Below are 19663 nucleotides of genomic sequence, written 5' to 3'. Positions count from 1 at the left end.
GCTTGGGAAGCCTTTCTCCGGGAAACTGCTCCACCTAGTGTCAAAAACTGTTCATGTACCACATTATTTGTAAATTCCTGCCGAAGGACTCATTTCCTTTGTTACTGTGAAATAGAACAGACTTTATAATCATTAATGGCATACAGTTTACAAATGGCTCTTAAATCATCTGCTTGTCTTATAACTTGAGGAATAATAATGTGAATGCATAAAAGGAGCATGTCTGAGATATATTTCTCATTATGAAGTACCAAAGTTCCTGTTAAACTGGTTTTTTACCAGGTTATTATTATGAATATATTATGAATCATATATTCTAGTAATGGGAAATAATTTTAAGGTGGCTACTGAAATTACCCTATCACTTCTCCTAATTGTTTGTATCAATCTAAACGTAATCCACAAATTATTTATTTCTCTAAATAAGTGCTGTGTTGTGAAGACCGGTATTTAATAATTGCACATATCAATGGTTTAAAACATGAGATTAGAACTAAATTTTGCTGTCATCAGGCAGCTCATTTGGAAGAAATTCTTTTGCTTTTCTCTTCATGAAAAGTTGTTTTTTTTTCCCCTTGATGGTCTTACAGACCACTCAAGCACTCACACAACTATATTCTCTTCTAAAACATCATGTTAAGTCTAATATTATGACCTGGGAGAAGTGCTAATCCTTTTTTGGCAAATGGAGGAATCAAATGCATAACGTGTCACGTAAAAATCCTTAGGGGGTGGCTAGCTTGCTAAGGCTCCCAAGCTCAATATGCTTCTTCTGGTGTACTACTGTCATCCCATGAGTTAGAGCAACGGTTAGCAAACTACAGCCGGCAGATCAAATCCAGTCGGCTACCTCTCTTTGTGAATAAAAGTTGACTGGAAAACAGTCATATTCATTCCTACACACTGTCCCTGGATGCTTTCTTATTACCATGACAGATCTGAGGAGTTACAAAAGAGATTGCCTAGCCCGCAAAGCCTAAAATATTTACTATCCCTTTACGGTCCCTTTTCAGCAAAAGTGCTGCCCCTGGGCTGCCTCCCCTTGGGTCAAATCATTATTAAGGTGAAAATTTTGACACATTCAAACACAGAGATACAACAAAGAGGTTAACAGCAGCCATGTTCTCTTCATTAACTTGTTTTCACTCTGGGCATTATTTCCACTAGTAAATAAGCATTCCTGGATGGCCTGGAATGGAAACCTGCTACATACATGCTAAGACTAAAATAAATTCGTTAATGGATTTCTGGAAATTAGTATCCAAGAGAAGAGGGCTTAGAAGGTATGATCTTAGAAAAATTTACCAGCCACAGAACCTTTTTTTGCATCTGATCTACTTACAAAAAACATGAGTAAAGTAAATGAATGAAATCAGTAAACTTGCACTACTTGCCAGACAAAATTAGCTCACGAATTAAACATCTATTACAGGTGTATTTATGCAAAATGACTTCAAAATTCTAAAACAAAAGAGCAGATGTACTAAAACAGAGTATTTATTTAAGTACAGTACATATAGAAAAGTGCATAATGCAATCATCTTAATGAATTATTTCAGACACAGGTATCCTCTATCCAGATCAAGAAATATTAGAAACACACAAGAAGGACACATCCTATTGGTTGTCAAGATTTACAACAAAGCTGCAAGAATGAAAATCTTTTTTCAATTACTTTGTCAATTTCTACAAAAATACCTACTCAAGTTTTGACTGATATTGCATTGATGATGTAAACAAAATTGGGAAGATCAGCTACAATATTGTGTCTTCTAATCCATGAAAATAATATACACCTTCTGTTACCTAGATCTTTTTGCTTCCAACAATATTTTATAATTTTATATAGAGGCCAAGCACATCTTTTGTTAGATTTATTCCTAGGTATTTGCTTTTCAAAAAAATGTTATTATAAATGATGCTTTCCAAAATTTTCACTCTCTAAATGTTTATTGTAGTACACAGAAACACAATTGTTACATACACGTTGACCGTATAGCCAGTAACTGTGTTACACTTCCCTATTCTCCAAGTTTGTGGAAGTTATCTCCTTCTCTAAATTTCTGCCAAGTTCTGCTTTCCATAAGTTGAGTATATATTATTAAATACAAATTTAGACCTGTTATATCTTCCTGGTGAACGGAGTCTTTTATTATTACCAACAAACACATTCTATCTATTAACTCTTCTTGCCTCATACTTTACTTTGATTTCAATATAACTACATGAGCTTCTTCTTGGTTGGCATCAAATGGCTCATCTTTTTCCATCCTTTACCGTTAATCTTTCTGTGTATATTTTAGGTATGAAGGCTGGATTTAGCAAATAGCTGAATATTTTAAAATATTTATTTGGATAACTGGAAGAAACATTTATTCCATTTATTGATATATTTGGATTTAAATATACCACTGAATGCTTACTACTTATCCTGCCTGTTCTACGTTCCTTTTGTCTGCTTTCTTTCCTTCTTTTGGCTTGGCTTTTAAAAAATTACTTGGTTTTTACTTGTGCCTATTAGCTTGATAGTTATATATTCTTGTACTACTTACCCTAAAGATTATAATATAGATCTTTATTAATTAATGTCATATAAATTAATATCTTACCTTTTCTAGGGCAATGCAAAGACTTTAGAATAATTTAATTTCAATTACTCCACATGTGATTTGCAGATGATGTATTTTAATTCCCTCTAAATACTTTAAATCTCTCAAAACATTATCACTACATTATCATTAAAAACATAATGTTGGGCTTCCCTGGTGGCGCAGTGGTTAAGAATCCACCTGCCAATGCAGGGGACACGGGTTCGAGCCCTGGTCAGGGAAGATCCCACATGCCGCAGAGCAACTAAGCCCATGCGCTGCAACCACTGAGCCTGCGTTCTAGAGCCCGCGAGCCACAACTACTGAAGCCTGTGCGCCTAGAGCCCGTGCTCCACAACAAGAGAAGCCACCACAATGAGAAGCCCCTGCTCACCACAACTAGAGAAAGCCCGCACGCAGCAACGAAGACCCAACGCAGCCAAAAATAAATAAATAAAATAAATAAATTAAAAAAACATAATGTCAAAAAAATAGAAAGACAAAACAAAAAAAGGAAAAAAACCATAATGTCAATCTTAATTTAAATTTACCCATATATATACCCTTTTCTTAATCTTTATTCGTTCCTGAATCTGAGCTTCAATCTAGAATCACTTTCCTTCCATTCAAAGAACACTTTTTAGTATTTCCTTTAGAGCATGTTTGCTGGTGGCAAACTGCTCTGTTTTTCTGAAAGTATCTTTATTTTATACTGTTCAGGGCACACTTTGAATATCTTCTGTTGGTAGTTATTTTCTTTTAGACCTTTAAAGATATTTCACTGTCAGCTGACTTTTACTCTACTCAATGTTCTGTGGTGACCTAAATGGCAAGGAAATCCAAAAAAGAGGGGATATATGTATACATATAGCTGATTCACTTCGCTGTACAGCAGAAACTAACACAACATTGTAAAGCAACTATACCCCAATTAAAAAAAAAAAAGCTGATGCACTTGCTACTGCTATTGCTGTGAAAAATAAATTGTCCTTCATCTCTGAAACAAACAAAAAAATCAATGACAGCAAATCAGTCTTACTGAAATTCCTCTGAAGATAGTATGTCTTTTTCTCCATCTTTCCTTTTTTGTTCTGGATATTTTTCTCTGGCTGATTTTGCAGTTTATTAGTCCTGTCTTAGCTGCTGTCTACTGAAGTCCATTATTTGAGTTCTTCTTTTCAGATAATGTTTTTTTAATTCAAAATTTTCACTTGCTCTCCTCTGTAGTTTTCAATCTCTGCAAAAATACTCAAACTTGTTTTTTACTTCCTTGAAACACATTGATTTTGGATTAAAGTATACATCTAATAACTTCATTAAATAGATCCCTTATGGATCTATTTCTCTTATTTCTTGTTTCGACCAAATTATCATGTTGCTTCAGATATCTGATTCCTTTTGATTGAGTGCTACACTTTTTTTTTTTAAATATAATGTGATGCCTAGGATTATTTTATTTTCCTCCAGACTTAAGATTTAGCCTGAGCTTCAGTCCCTGTATGGGCTGATTTGTATCTAGTTCATCCTTATGTTTAAAGTGTGGCCCATCAGGTTCCAATCCAAAGCCTGCAGGTTTATTAAGGCCATATACTTATCTGGTTTCACCTCTCTGGGTTTCCCCTTTAATCTAGATGTTGGCCTTGTAATTCTCTGCTATCTTTTTATCTCTATGGTGGCTTTAAACAGATGTTTTAAATTTTTATCAACTTTTTAAGATACTTTCACAAGCAAGTTGATCCAAACGGCCTAATCTATTGTCACTGAAAATGGAACAGTAATCTGTGGTTTTCAACTATGGTATTACATTCTGCTACATTAAAATCAATTGTGGGAAATTTTGCTTATAGTTTCTTAAGAATAATAGCTAAAGCAGGAAAATTGAAAATGATTGTTTTAAAAATAAAATCAGAGCAAGAAAAATGACAATAATTATTATAATAGTCGCTTAACATTTACTGAGCACCTTATATATACTAGCCACTGAATGAAAAGTGTACATGTTTTATTTCATTTAATCCTCCAAACAGCCTTATGAGATAGGTACTATTATTATCTTTTCCATTTACAGTTGAATAAACTGAGGCTTAAAAAGTTAAGATATTTGCCAAATATCACAGAGTTAGTAATATCTGACTATGCATTCAAATCCAGCTCTGAATATGCCCTATTAAGTATCTCCCATGATAGGAATAAAAGATTTTAGTCCCATAACAAAATCACCCTCCATCAACTGCATATTCTTAAATATTAAAGAAAAAGACAGAATTATGGCATTACATCTGAAACTATGCATGCCATGGGAGTATGTCCTGCATGTAAATATATATCACAATGGAAAGTCTAATAACTGTGAAACTAATTAATGAATGTGCAAAACTATTAAGAAAACTTATTTTCATTCACATGCATTAACTGGCATTATATAGTCATAAATACAGATAAATAATAGAATATGCCTCTAATTTATTTGAGGGCTTCATATTTATCCAGAATAGAACCTGCAAATATAGTATAGTATATTGGTTGTATTAGCAATGCCACCTAGTGGCAAACTAATATAGCCATAGTTAGAAAAAAAAGTCCTATAAGAGTGGTTCTTAACATTTTATGGGTTACAGAATCTGGAGAATCTAATACTATAGGCCCTTTCTGCCAGAAAGATGCATATTTGCGAAGACACATAACAAGTATAGTGTTCAGGGAATTAACAGCCCTCCTGAAGCCCATGTGTTGACTGTTAGAATTAATGGAACAAACCAACTAACCTAGAGGCCCAACCAATACCCCTTGAGCCTTGAGAAGGAGTCCATTCACTTTCCCCTTCATCTCTTCCTCTCTGGTTAGCAATCACTATTCCTGCATAAACAGTATCTAACTCTTCCTTTGTGGCTACATATCTGTTCTCGGCAAACTACTAGATTTCCCAAATCAATTTACAAAATTTGATAGTAGTCATTCTTCCTTGTTGATTTTCACTAAATTTAATTTTAAAATTTAATCAAACAACTATTTTTACATCTAATGTTTAAAGAAGTGATGACAATTTTCAGGACATCTGAATTAAGTTAAAACTTTTCAATTATATCTAAAAATATAAATGAAATTGTTGATTGATAAACTTAAAAATCAAGATAACTTTTCCATTTTAAAGACAGATATATAGGTATATAATATTTTAGGAAATACAGTAACATTTGTAATCACCATTTAGTTGCACAATGAGTTAAAATTCACTAAATGAATACTTCCAAAAGAGGTTAACTTCCATGCTGGGAAGAACGTAATTGAGAAAGTCTGTCTATGCAGGAAAAATGTTCCTATTTCACTTTAAAGCCATAATTTCCAGTAAAGAGAACCATGATCGAGAATGAATTAAATCTTTTCCCTTTGTTAAACTCAGTTTCTTTTTCACCTGTTTTGCTGTAAATTATTGTCAAAAGAAGGATCATTTTTCTGACCAGACTTCTCTCCTAATATAGTTAATTGCTTTCTTGACTGAGGAGTTATATGGGTATATGGAAAGAGTGCCTATTTCATCAGCACAAAAATGTATGACATGAGAATGTTAACGTCACATCTCCCTAAGTGATTATGTAAGGGCTCATAAATGAAAGGAGGTGTAATTAGGACTTTCCAGATACAATCACATTTGACAAATATAAAACAAAAGGAATGGTGATCTATAAGGATAAAACTGTGTCAACCATCTATCACCAAGAAAATGTTACGTTTTAAAAATCTAACCAGAGTTTTGAATAGCTTCTTAAATAATAACAGAGATCAAATTCTTAAACCTTTATTCGATTCTGCTTTGCCTTTGGTTTCCTGGCTATTTTTCTCCATAATTGCCAAAGTTCACAAATGCACAGTCTATACTTACTCATGAATTTTTTTTACTATACATTTGCTACACTATTGGTTATTGACTACCGTGGCTCTTGGGAGGACTACATGACATAATTCATGTAAAGTGCTGAGCAAAAAGCCTAGCATGGGAAAACATTCAATAAATGTTAGCTAGTCTATCAGTCAGGATAGGTTTTAACAACAAACAGCCCCAAAATCTCAGTAGCTTAAGACAACTAAATTTATTTCTCCCTTACTCTACATATCCATCAGAGGCTAGCAAAGGGAATCTGTTCATCACAGTCAGAGACTCAGGCTCCAGGTGAAAGACAGTATGACAAACCTTGAAGCATCTGCCAGGAAGCAACACCTATCACTTATGCTCACATTTCAAAGCAAATCATATGGCTGGAGTTCAACAGGATGGGGATGCAACATCTCCCCACAAAAATGAATACCAAATATGGATAAAAAATAATAAACTGGGACTTCCCTGGTGGCGCAGTGGTTAAGAATCTGCCTGCCAATGCAGGGGACACAGGTTCGATCCCTGGTCCAGGAAGATCCCACATGCCGCGGAACAACTAAGCCCGTGTGCCACAACTACTGAACCTGCACTCTAGGGCCCGTGAGCCACAACTACTGAGCCCGCATGCCACAGCTACTAAAGCCCACGCGCCTAGAGCCCATGCTCCACAACAAGAGAAGCCACCACAATGAGAAGCCTGCTCACCGCAATGAAGAGTAGCCCTCCCTTGCCACAACTAGAGAAAGCCCATGCACAGCAACGAAGACCCAACGCAGCCATAAATAAATAAATAAATAAATTTATTAAAAAAAAATAGAACTGATTTCAACTAGAATTACTCTGATGACAATGATGATGAAAATGTTTGCCATTTTCAGTATTAGTAGTAGTAGTAGCTATGGTTAACTTCTTGTAATCTGACTTCCATCCCAAACAGGTAATTGAAAATAAACAAAAACCAGTGATGTCTTTTATCTTCCTTTTGTTTGACTTCCCTAAAAATTATTTTTTGCAAATGCTTGCTTTCCTTCATTTTCCGTGTTATACCTAGGGAATCCTGGAAGGAATCCTGTGTCCAAGAACTAACAGATCTAAGAGCTAAAGATAATCTGCTCAAATGGAAATGGCATATGCTGGGTATCTCTTTATATTTCTTTTTAACATTAACATATTGCTCTTCAAGCCTTTACATACTGAATTTGTTTGCTATATTGGCCTTTTATCCATTTTTGATCACTATTGTCTAAAAAAGTGTTCTTTTGGCAAAATCAACACTCATTCGTGATAAAAACTCTCAAAAAAAAAAATCCCCAAAACAAACACAACTCGCAGCAAACTAGGAATAGAAGTGAGCTTTATCAACTTGATAAGAAAATCTACAAAAACCTACAGCTAACATGATACTTAATGGTGAGAAAGTAAAGGCTTCCCCATTAAGGTTGGGAACAAGGGAGAATGTCCCTCTCACCACTTCAACATCAGACTGGAAGACCTAGCTAATGCAATAAGACAGGGGGGAAAAAAAAGAAAGGGTATACAGACTGAGAAGAAGAAAAACTGTATTTGCAGACAACATGATTATCTATATAGAAAATCCTAAAGAATGGACAACAAAGTCCTGAAACTATTAAGTGATTACAGCAAGGTTACGGAATACAAGCTAAATACACAAAAGTCAATTGCTTTCCTATATATCACCAATTAACATACACAATCCACAAATCATGCCCCTAGGTATTTACCCAAATGAGTAGAATTCTTATATACCCCCCAAAACTTGCACATGAATGTTTACAGCATCTTTATTCCTAATTGCCATAACTTGGAAACAACAATGATATCCTTCAATAAGTGAATCGATAAACAAACTGTGGTGGTACATCCAGAAAATGGAATATTATTCAGCAATAAAAAGAAATGAGGTATCAAGCCATGAAGACACAGAGGAACTTTATTTTTTTTTAACATCTTTATTGGAGTATAATTGCTTTACAATGGTGTGTTAGTTTCTGCTTTATAACAAAGTGAATCAGTTATACATATACATATGTTCCCATATCTCTTCCCTCTTGCGTCTCCCTCCCTCCCACCTTCCTTATCCCACCCCTCTAGGTGATCACGAACCACTGAGCTGATCTCCCTGTGCTATGCGGCTGCTTCCCACTAGCTATTTATTTTACGTTTGTTAGTGTATATATATGTCCATGCCACTCTCTAACTTTGTCACAGCTTACCCTTCCCCCTCCCCATATCCTCAAGTCCATTCTCTAGTAGGTCTGTGTCTTTATTCCCGTCTTACCCCTAGGTTCTTCATGACATTTTTTTTTCTTCTTAGATTCCATATATATGTGTTAGCATACGGTATTTGTCTTTCTCTTTCTGACTCACTTCACTCTGTATGACCACAGAGGAACTTTAAAACCATATTGCTAAGCGAAAAAAGCCAGGCAGAAAAAGACACATACTGCATAATCCCAACTATATGACATTCTGAACAAAGCCAAAACTTATACAGATAGTAAAAGATCAGTGGTTTCTAAGGGTTTGTGGATAGGGGGAAGGAGAAGAGTAGGAATAAACAGGTGTAGCACAGGGTATTTTTAGGGAAGTGAAACTATTCTGTGACACTGTAATGGAGAATGCATAACATTAAGCCCTTGTCAAAACCCACAGAACTATAGAACACAGAGTGAACTCTAATGTAAACAATGGGCTTTAGTTAGTAATGTATCAGTATTGGTTCCTCAGTTGTAACAAATGTACCACAGTAAAGCGAGATAATAGGGGAAATAACACTAATTAATCATTAGACTTGTGAAAAATATAATATTAATAATACTAATAATAGGGGAAACTATCATTATGTTGTACAGCTGAAATACAATGTTATATGTCAATTATACCTCACGTTAAAAAAAAAATAGGGAAATGCTCTGTGTGCATGTCTGTGTATGTGTAAAGGTATATGGGAATTCTATCCTTTCTGCTCAATTTTTGTATAAACCTAAAACTGGTCTGAAAAATAAAGCCTATTAATTAAAAAGAGAAAGGAAAAGAAAGTGTTCTTAGTCCTTTACAAATTTCCCTTTCCTTTCCATCCAACCACTGGCACCAGCAACCCACTGGGATCAGGTGAAGATCTCATCTACCTTGCAACATAATTATAAATCCGTTTAAATTTCTCTTTTCAGAACTTACACTATGTACTGAATGAACAAGTGACCACATGACAGGTTTCTATTCAGTTAATGGTAACAACATCTTCTCACTTAAGTCAAAAACCAACAGTAATCTTTGGCTCCTTCTTCCTCCACACTAAACAAATAAAATTTCCCTAAGATTTGCCCTGTTTTATCCAGTGCCACTGCCACTCCAACCACTCTCTTGAAATATTAAAGGTTTATGCCACCTTTTGCCTTCATTCTGCTTAGTTTCTCTGCATATTCTTTTTTTTAGTAAATACCTCTTCCTCTCCATACTTCTTGCTACCTCCATGGAAGCCTGTGTCCTCAGAAGGATTACCATTAACTGACCATTTTCTCTTCCACCTTCAATCTATCACCCACACTAGAGCCAGAATTATATATTCATAAAACACAAATCTGGTTATTTTGCTTCTATTTAATTTTGCTTTTATTTAATTTTATTTAAAATAATTCTAAATGCTACTCACAAACAGAAATCAAATTAACCTAATTCTGAAACACATGGCCTGATCCACTCTGGACCCCAGTTTATTATTAGCAATGATAATCCCACAATGTTTTTATATGGCTTTTATGTATAATGCAACACAGCTTCAGATGTTCCTTGATTTTATCTCCAGACTTGCTTAACTAGTATAATACATATGGCCCTGAGTATAATGAGAGAGTGATACTTTCCTTCAAATAGCTCTTGAAGAATTCTTTCTAAACTTGTGAAAAATCTAACTACATTCCCTTAAACCTGCACTCTGATCAAGGGCAGAAATAACTACTTAGTTTATGGAAACAAAGACTTGACTTTTCCCGCAAATGAATTTTGTAATAAATTCTTATTTATATGTTTTAAATCCTCTACTGCATACATAGATCAGTGGAATTAAAATAATAATGTTTTCACATCAACACATTTTATAAGGGTTTCTCAAGGATATAAAAAGAAACAGGAAACATGAAACTTCCATGTTTCAAATTTCTTTATTCTTACTTATTATGGGAATTATACGGTTCATTAGAATTCGTTTTAAGATTCAGCAGAATCTGTTCTCTGGGTTGCTTTTCAAATACTTCCAAATAAATCAAATGCTACAAATGAGTTCTTTAGTCTGGTTTTCCTCAGGAATCTAAGAGGACAGGTCTAGAAAAGAACAGAAAGGTAACCTGTAACCTGTAATTCCTTTTTTTCCCTCTGCCTCAACCTCTAGTATAGCATTATACTTCTAGAATGTAGTTATTAAAGAAACACTGATATGGGTTACTTATCTAGGATTTATGTTTCTATCTGGGATAAAATCAGCAAGCAATCATGAATGGAATTCTAAAATTCCATGTTTTAAACTCCCATAAACTTACAGAAGCTATGTATTATAGGTTAATTCTTTTTTTTTTTTTTTTTGCAGTACGCGGGCCTCCCACTGCCGCGGCCCCTCCCGCTGCGGAGCACAGGGTCCAGACACGCACCCGGACCGGGGCACGAACCCGCGTCCCCTGCATCGGCAGGTGGACTCCCAACCACTGCGCCACCAGGGAAGCCCCCTTATAGATTAATTCTTAAATTATTCTTCAGACCATTAATTCAGCAGCCTTCTGAATAATCATTTCTTAATATTTATCATACCTGCTTCAGAAATGAATTCACAGAGAATGGAAGTGTTTGAACTGTTGAACTATATTCAGAATCAGTACTGCTGTGACTTTTCACCTGTTTTCTCCATCAAGATCAAGCTGTTTTCAAATGTGAAATTGTTTTCAATATATTATTCAGAGACAGGAATAGAGTGAAACAAGAGAGGCATCCAGGGCACAAAATTTAATGAGGCATTCACTCATCAACCCCACATTTACATGACCCTAAAAGTGCCAATGTAAATTCTGTGCCCTAGATGTCTTGCTTGTCACCTCCTAGTCCTAGCCCTGCCATTATTTCAGTATATTTGCAAATATCCCAAAGAAAACCTATCTTTTATCTCTCTCATTTCAACTAAGTAAAAAAAAATATTTTTTAGGAGGGGTACATTTTATACTTTGATTTAAAAGTTTAAGAAAGCATTAGCTATACGTATGTAATACTTCTTTAACTGCACTCAATAAGATTACCAAAATAACTATCCAGTATGTACATGGTGTTTGAGGACGTGAGGGAAGATACCATTTCTCATTTGCAGATTAACAGAGAAAATAACTGACCAAATTAATTCTAAGTCTTACACGGAATTTTGTACAATTAAATAACTTCAACTATTACAAAGACAATTGCATAAGCAAGAGAACCATTATTCCAAAATCTGGAAGGAAAAAACATTTCCTGGCTGAATTAATATAAGTAAACAATCTCATTTGCCTAAGGGTTCTTCCTCCCTTTTCTTTTTAAATTCTCAACCCAAAAGGAAAAACAAAACAGAATTCCAAATCACTGCCTTGAGGATTAGAATACATATAAAACACAAAGGTAATTAAGTAAAAATCCTAGAGTTTTAACTTCTATAGTAAAAGCACCAATTAAAACATAATCTCTTTCAATCTTGCTTATTAAAATTATTCTTACCAGATAAAGCAGAAAGGTGTGCAGCCCTGTTCCAAGCCCAACAGAAGACAAAATTCCTAAGCCTATCCAGTAGGCATACAAAAGAAACTGTTTCTCTATACGTTGCACATACTGAAAAACAAAAGGGATGAGGTGAAAACAAAATCAGAATTCTTAAGCAGAAATATGGTATTTATCAACTATAATAAAAATAAAACAAACCAACTAAGTTTCCAATAGGAAGAAAGTATTAAGATTAAAAGCTCCATGAAGAGTCCAAATTCCTCTAATATGTGGTAGCAGAGATGGCAAAAAAAATCATGTAACTGGACTAAAGCTCACTTCTACTTTTTAAAAGTCCTATTATTACAATGACATTTATACAAAAAATGCAAATTATTGATAACTATGAGAATAAAAAATTTAAAGATACTTAAAAGTTATAAAAATTTTGTTTAAGAAAGCATGATAGGGACTTCCCTGGTGGCGCAGTGCTTAAGAATCTGCCTGCCAATGCAGGGGACACGGGTTCGAGCCCTGGTCCAGGAGGATCCCACTTGCCGCGGAGCAACTAAGCCCATGAGCCACAACTACTGCATTTATAAGTATAAAAACTTCTCTGATTAGAGGTAAACTGCTGCTCCTCCCCATTTTTATTTTTTTAATTTATTTTTTAATTTTTCCCTCCCCATTTTTAATGCCATTTGTTGTTCTAATTTTACAGGCAATATATGTTTATTACAGACAACTAGAAAAACATAAAAGCCTAAAATAAAAAACAATTACCCATAATCTCCACCCCCCCAGAGATAATCACCATCAGCATTTTGATGCATTTAGAGGTAAACTGCTCTAAAATATGAAATGATACCATTTTAGAACTATTTCCTAATAGAATACATTAACGTTTTGCAATTTTATCAAAAGTTATTAACAAAATGTCCTATTTTCCCTTCATTTATGCTGCACAGATGATAGGCAAGTGAACTTCTCCCCACTCTATACATATAAAACCTAACCTTCAATCTAGGATGAGTATATCAGCTTGGATGGATCATAGGAGTGTGTTACAAAAAATATGAAGACTTTGGTATTGATTAAAGGATTCATGCTGCTTTGACTAAACACTGTTAGGAAAGTTACATTTAAATCCTTAAAGGTAAAAAGGAATGATATATATCCAATATAAATGCTGAGCAGCCATGAACTACCACAAGAATATTTTTAATATTTGGCCTTAAAAGTAAGACATTAAGATACCAGTTATGAGATAAATTTTTTTAAAAAATCAATGAAATCCACAAAAGCTCCATTTTGAAACTGGGATTAGGGAAGGTACAAGAATAGAAACAGAGGTGCTGAACCTCTTACCTGTTGATGTGCTCCTTCAACATAATACGTAGCTATAAGCACAGCAAACAGCAGTAAAAAAGACACCACAACGCTTTGACGATGCCATAATCTTAAAAACAAATTAAAAAAAATGAAGTATGTCACAGTCTCAGGTTCAGGATTCATCACTCTCAAAACATTTCTTATTGAAGCAATTAGGTTACTCAGCTCAGCTTTAGAAGTTGTTCTTGCTGGATTGAGCTCTTTTGTTCTTAAACATTATGGTCTCTTGGCGGTACAGAAGGGGGTCAAGACCAGATACTTGGGTATAGAATCGAATTTCTTATTAGAAACCCCATTGTAGGGGCTTCCCTGGTGGCGCAATTGGTTAAGAATCCGCCTGCCAGTGCGGGGAACACGGGTTCGAGCCCTGGTTCAGAAGGATCCCACATGCCACAGAGCAACAAAGCCCGTGCGCCACAACTACTGAAGCCCCCGTGCCTAGAGCCCGTGCTCCGCAACAAGAGAAGCCACCACGATGAGAGGCCCGCGCACGGCAGCGATGAGTGGCTGCCACTCACCGCGACTAAAGAAAGCCTGCGCAGCAACGAGGACCCAGTGCAGCCATAAATAAATAAATAAATAAGCAAACATAAACAACTTTATAAAAAAAGAAAAAGAAATTCCATCATAGCCTTTCCCATACCCCAAAACTAATCTTTTATACATATCCCAACTTCTAACTGGGACAGGCATTATGATATAATGGAAAGGGCACTGGCCTTTAGTCAGAGGACTTGGATCAGAGTCTCTTAAGTACTGTACTTTGAGTAAGACACTCAACCAATCTGATTCTGTTTCTTGGTTTTAAAATCATGATGATCATATACTTATTTTACCTTCTTCATGGAATTGCTATAAGGATCAAATGAACTTAAAAAGTGTTACAGGGCTTCCCTGGTGGCGCAGTGGTTGAGAGTCTGCTTGCCGATGCAGGGGACACGGGTTTGTGCCCCGGTCCGGGAAGATCCCACATGCTGCGGAGCGGCTGGGCCCGTGAGCCATGGCCGCTGAGCCTGCGCGTCCAGAGCCTGTGCTCCGCAACGGGAGAGGCCACAACAGTGAGAGGCCCACGTACCGCAAAAAAAAAAAAAAAGTGTTACAAAATGCTTTATAAACTGTGAGCACATAAAAAGGTAAGATATTATTACAGATAACTTGGAAAAGTAAACCAGAAAATGATTAAGGCAAGTAAAAGTTCAACTTGCTCTTTACGATATCAGAAACAGGGCTTACAAGCACTAAATTTAAAGATCGAACACAATTTCCATGGCAGAGTCCTTTTTTATTGGCTCAAACTATCAGTAGTGCCACGTATCCTGAACCTTGACCTACTAAAGAATCAGTGTATTTAATGTACACAGGCCTGATTTCTCCTGAAGGTAAAGCCAGAAGAAAAAACTTCTTGTTTTCAGTGCTCTCCTCTGCATAAAAGATTCAACATGAGACAAAGGTCAGCTGTAACAATCCAGTGAACAAATAGCAACAAGTTTCCCTAATCTATTTTTCTTCAAACTACACATAAAAAGGAAAATAAGTATGTTCCTATAACATTCTAAATTTAATTAACCCATGTTGATAGAGCAGGTGGCAGGGAGACTGTTGAAGATTTCTAAAATTAGTAAATACGGTTTATATAAAAGGAAACGGAAGACTCTTTACCTTGAGGTCCATTCCTTCAAGATTACTAGGATTTCCAGAGAAAAATACTGCAAGGTAACGAGTGGCTGTCTCCACAGGACAATATTCTGCCTTTCTTCCCGATCCCTCCTCTTCTTTTCATTCACTGAAGAGGGATCTGAAAACCATTAGTGTAGAAGTTAAAACAGAATGCTCACTTTTTCCAGTTACTTTCATTATTCACCTACCTTCCCATCCCACATCTGAAGGACTGCATATAAACCTCAAAAAACAATCTGGTTCACATTGTGACAAGTCTAGGCTATGTCCTGCTGTTCTACTCTTACCATTATTTTTGGAGTTATTTTATTGTCAGGACACAAGTTTCTTTTCTTATACATTACTGGAATGCTAAATTAGCCCACTTTCTATGAAGGGCAATTTAGCACCATATCATAGAACAAAGTGGTTTCGAGCTCAAAACGTGAATGCAAACTACTTGGTTCCAAATCCTGGCACTGCCATCTACTAGTCATGTGATCTTGGGTAAGTTAATTACCCTTTCTATGCCTCAGTTTTCTCTTCTCTAAAATGAAGATAAAAATAGTACTTACTTTTTAGTGTCTTGTAAAGATTAAATGAGTTAATACATGTATGTATATGTGCAATTAAGGTTAGTTATTATTGGTAATAATAGTAACTCTCTCAGCATCATCTCTTGAAATTATAAATGCATATACCCTGTCACCTAATAATTCCATTTCTAAGAATGATTAGCTGTAAGGAGAAATGACTTTTGTACAAGTTTATTCAATACAGTGTTATTGGTTCTAGCAAAATATTATAAACAAATGTTACCAACAGAGGACAGAGGAGCTATTAAAATATGATAGACTTGTACAATGAAATACTAAGCAGCCATAACAAAGAATAAGTTCTTCATGTACAACCGCTAGGAAATATTAAGTAAAAAACCCCAAACAACACACACCATGGTACAGAATAGAAAGTGTGTCATTCTAACATTAATTTTAAATTCCAAAGGGGTGGGCAGTAGTGGAAGAATACATAAATGTATGTGCTTGTTGAAAGAAAGGAAAGAAAAAAATAACATGCAAAAGCTCCTAATGGGATGAGACTACGATATATGCAATGTCTATTTCCAAATCCTGAAACTCCTGTTGAAACGATGCAAAACTTATTGACAACCAAAGTAACCCAAAAGTCAATAAGTGCTGCAAAATACGTTCTGCAAGGCAATGCAGTGATCAAAACAAACAAATGGAAACTACTACTTCAAATAGCTTGCAATTCTACTAATAGAAGAAAATTTCTATGATATAATATTACCATGCTGAAGTATTATTTGCAATGTGTTTGAGATGCCAAACGATTTAGAAGTTAAAAAGAAAACCATTACAATTAACAGAAAAGGAAAACCTTTCATTTTCTTTTAAACTGAAAAAGGAAAGTTCCTACTTAAATCATCTATATAATAGCTGTAATTTTCAGGGTAAATGTGTGAATAAGAGTCAAATATACTGAAATTCACCACAAATTCCTAGTTTGGTTAAAATATAAATTTATTTGTTTCAAACTAAAATTTAAAAATAAATCCACAATAATCACATTCTGACTTTTTGGATAATTATAAAATTAGGATTAGTGTAATAAGTAAATTTATAATCTACTTCTAAAGTTACAAAATAGCATGATAAAACTAAGTGCCAAACAAAGCCAAATAAATATTTACCACACCACAAGATTAAAAAATAATAATCTTGTACCTAGAACACTGCTGATGGCCAGGCTGCTTCTGCTATCGCTGTGAAAAATCCCCTCATAGGCCCTTATATACCCATAATTTAATTTACTATGAAGATGAAGCAAAAGATAATCAATCTTTTACAAGATTTATAAGAATTTTATGTATCCTATATTATTATATAAGATATTATTTTGTTAACAAAAGATAATAAATATTAGATATAATATATTTCCAATTTATTCCAATGAAAAAGATATCATTTAAACCCATAGATCTTCTCCCTCCAAACCACCATACTTCACCTGTGAAGTTTCCATTATATTGTTCCTTGTTCATTGCTACACGTCTCTGGTCACAATTTTTTCCATTCTCTGCCATTTCATAGATCAATAACTCTTGAGGAGCTAATAAAACAAAATAAAATCCAGTGATATGTTACATACTTCTGCTTTGCATCTGTGGCTGAATGAAACTGAATACAGAAACAACATGGGAATAATCCCCACATGCTATCTCAATAATGTGTTTACACCTTAATTTTCTCTTTTATAATCAAGATTTAATAATTTGTATAGAAACTGTAGTAGAAGTATTAAAAATATAAAAGCCATGTTGTTGTAATCCTTTTCCAAACAGTTATCCCAGTGAATTTCCAGATTAAAATTCAGAGGCAATTTGTCCACACAAGGATATAAAATACTAGCACCTTCAAGTACTGATAACCTATAAGGTCTAAAGTCTTTCTAATTCAAAATTGAATACCATACATACTATCTACACAAATTTTACCAATCTTTTAGTCCTTTTAGCATTACTTTTAAAAAATGATTATATTATCAAACATGTCAAAAATGCGACACACAGATCCAAGATCAATTTTATTTAGGAAACAATTCTACTGAAAAAAAAAAAAGATATGGGCACAGAAGGTGAAAAATTTTTAAGTTTAAGATAAGTTAAATGTACTCTTTATAGCATGATTCATATTACAGGTATAGGTATAAGATATAAATTTTTACTTTAAATACCTGTATTACAACATATAAATTGTGCTGACATAATTATTCTACACGAAAACACCAGATTACCTGTGCAGGTATCATTCTTTCAGGTGCTGGTAAAGCAAATCTTTCTACTCAAAAAGCATATCACTTCAAAGTCTCAATGCTGAGTCCTCTGCATGTGCCATGAGTCCTGCTACTCTTATACTCAGCTGATTAGAATATGACATGGTCATGGGTTCAATCTTCCTATGGTTTGTTAGCTGGAGCTATTTTATCTCTTGACTAAAATTCTAACCATAATTTAGGCCTCATAAAGGAAAATAAGTGAAAGACTATAAAGACAGAACAAAGAGCATACATTCATCACTCCAACAGAAGGTCTCTCCTTTTAGACACAGTCCATTTGTGGACACCTGTGTTTTGTTGCCTTCATTTCTCAATAAACAAATAAACATATTAGGAAATAAAGTATAGGTTTCCAATAGCACAGATGGATAGCCTGGAGCAGATGATTATAAGTCTAAAACCTAGATTTGCATACCAGATTTGCCACTAACTAGTTGTGTGACCTTAAGCAAGTCTCATTTTTTCTAGATCTTGATTCTCTGGACTTACAAAAGAAGGACAAAAATTCTCACTTTCACAGCATTAATGAGGATGAAAGAGTGTGTGTTTGGGCATGCAAGGGTGTGTATAACTATAAATGGCAATACATGGAAAGGGTAGGAGGTATCTGACACAGTAAACCTAGAAACTGTCTATACTAGAGAAACTACTTCATAGCACATGCCTCACTGCTACCATATCAGTGACGCCAGTGTCTTTCATTCAACACTCATTATAAAAGTTCTGGGGTCAGTAATGGGCACTGAAGATATAAATGTGAATAAGACAAGATCCTTCTCCTCCAGCAGGTCATAATCTGGTAGGGAAGCCAGATGAGCACAAGACTTCAATTATAATATAAAACAATGAAACAGATATACAGCAAATAACTTAGTGGGAAGAAAACAGGTTTTAGAATCTAACAGAACTGGATTCAAACCCAAACTTCACAAGTATCTATTTTGATCTTTGGCAAGTTTCTAAATCTCCCTAAATATCACTTTCTTTAATTTGTAAAATAGAGATAACACGACACACAAAGGGTTACTCTGAGGATTAAATAACGCAATGTACATAAAGTACTAGTATATTTTCCCACCTTTCTATATGAACTCAATATATACTGGTTTATAATGATGATAAGGAGAAAGAAAGTACAGGAAAAAGTATGGGAGCTCAGAGGGCAATACATTCAGAGTAGTACCAGAAGCTGAAATTTGATTCTGCAAATTTAAGTCAGAGTTCTGTGAAGATGTTTTCAAAAGACAAGCAATTACAAAAAAAGAAAGACGAAGATAAATTGTGAAAATCTATAAGATCAAATTGTGAAAAGCATCACAGTAAGTTCGCAAAATGTAAATCTATTCCACAAATCATGCTTTCTGGTTTTATTAATAAAATTAATAGAATATATTTGAAATTGACCATATAATAAAGGAGTTAAAGATTTTCCATCTTCCAGTCATTCAACTTGAAGCCATACTTAATTTCTGAAAACTGTGCGAACTCATATTCAGCCAAATTCTATAGGCAATTCATTTTAGAGATGAACAGCCCTTCACCTACATCACAATAAATAACATTT

The 19663-nt window shown here is 34.7% G+C and overlaps 1 protein-coding gene across 5 annotated transcripts in view; it reads right to left on the bottom strand.

Annotated features, from left to right (window-relative positions):
- VMP1 (vacuole membrane protein 1) overlaps positions 1–19663 on the bottom strand; it is a 130811-nt gene that overhangs the window by 88139 nt on the left and 23009 nt on the right. For all 5 annotated transcript variants that reach the window (XM_060134378.1, XM_060134375.1, XM_060134374.1 and 2 more), the window contains exons 2-5: positions 17272–17373; positions 15244–15379; positions 13561–13651; positions 12211–12321 (exon numbers count right to left, since the gene is read on the bottom strand). In XM_060134378.1, the coding sequence (XP_059990361.1) occupies positions 12211–12321; positions 13561–13651; positions 15244–15379; positions 17272–17347 (414 nt within the window). In that variant the 5' untranslated portion in view covers positions 17348–17373. The remainder of the gene's footprint in view (positions 1–12210; positions 12322–13560; positions 13652–15243; positions 15380–17271; positions 17374–19663) is intronic.

This window comes from Lagenorhynchus albirostris, chromosome 20, assembly GCF_949774975.1.
Source record: "Lagenorhynchus albirostris chromosome 20, mLagAlb1.1, whole genome shotgun sequence".
Taxonomy (NCBI): Eukaryota; Metazoa; Chordata; class Mammalia; order Artiodactyla; family Delphinidae; genus Lagenorhynchus; species Lagenorhynchus albirostris.
This window is presented reverse-complemented; position numbering and strand designations above follow the sequence as displayed.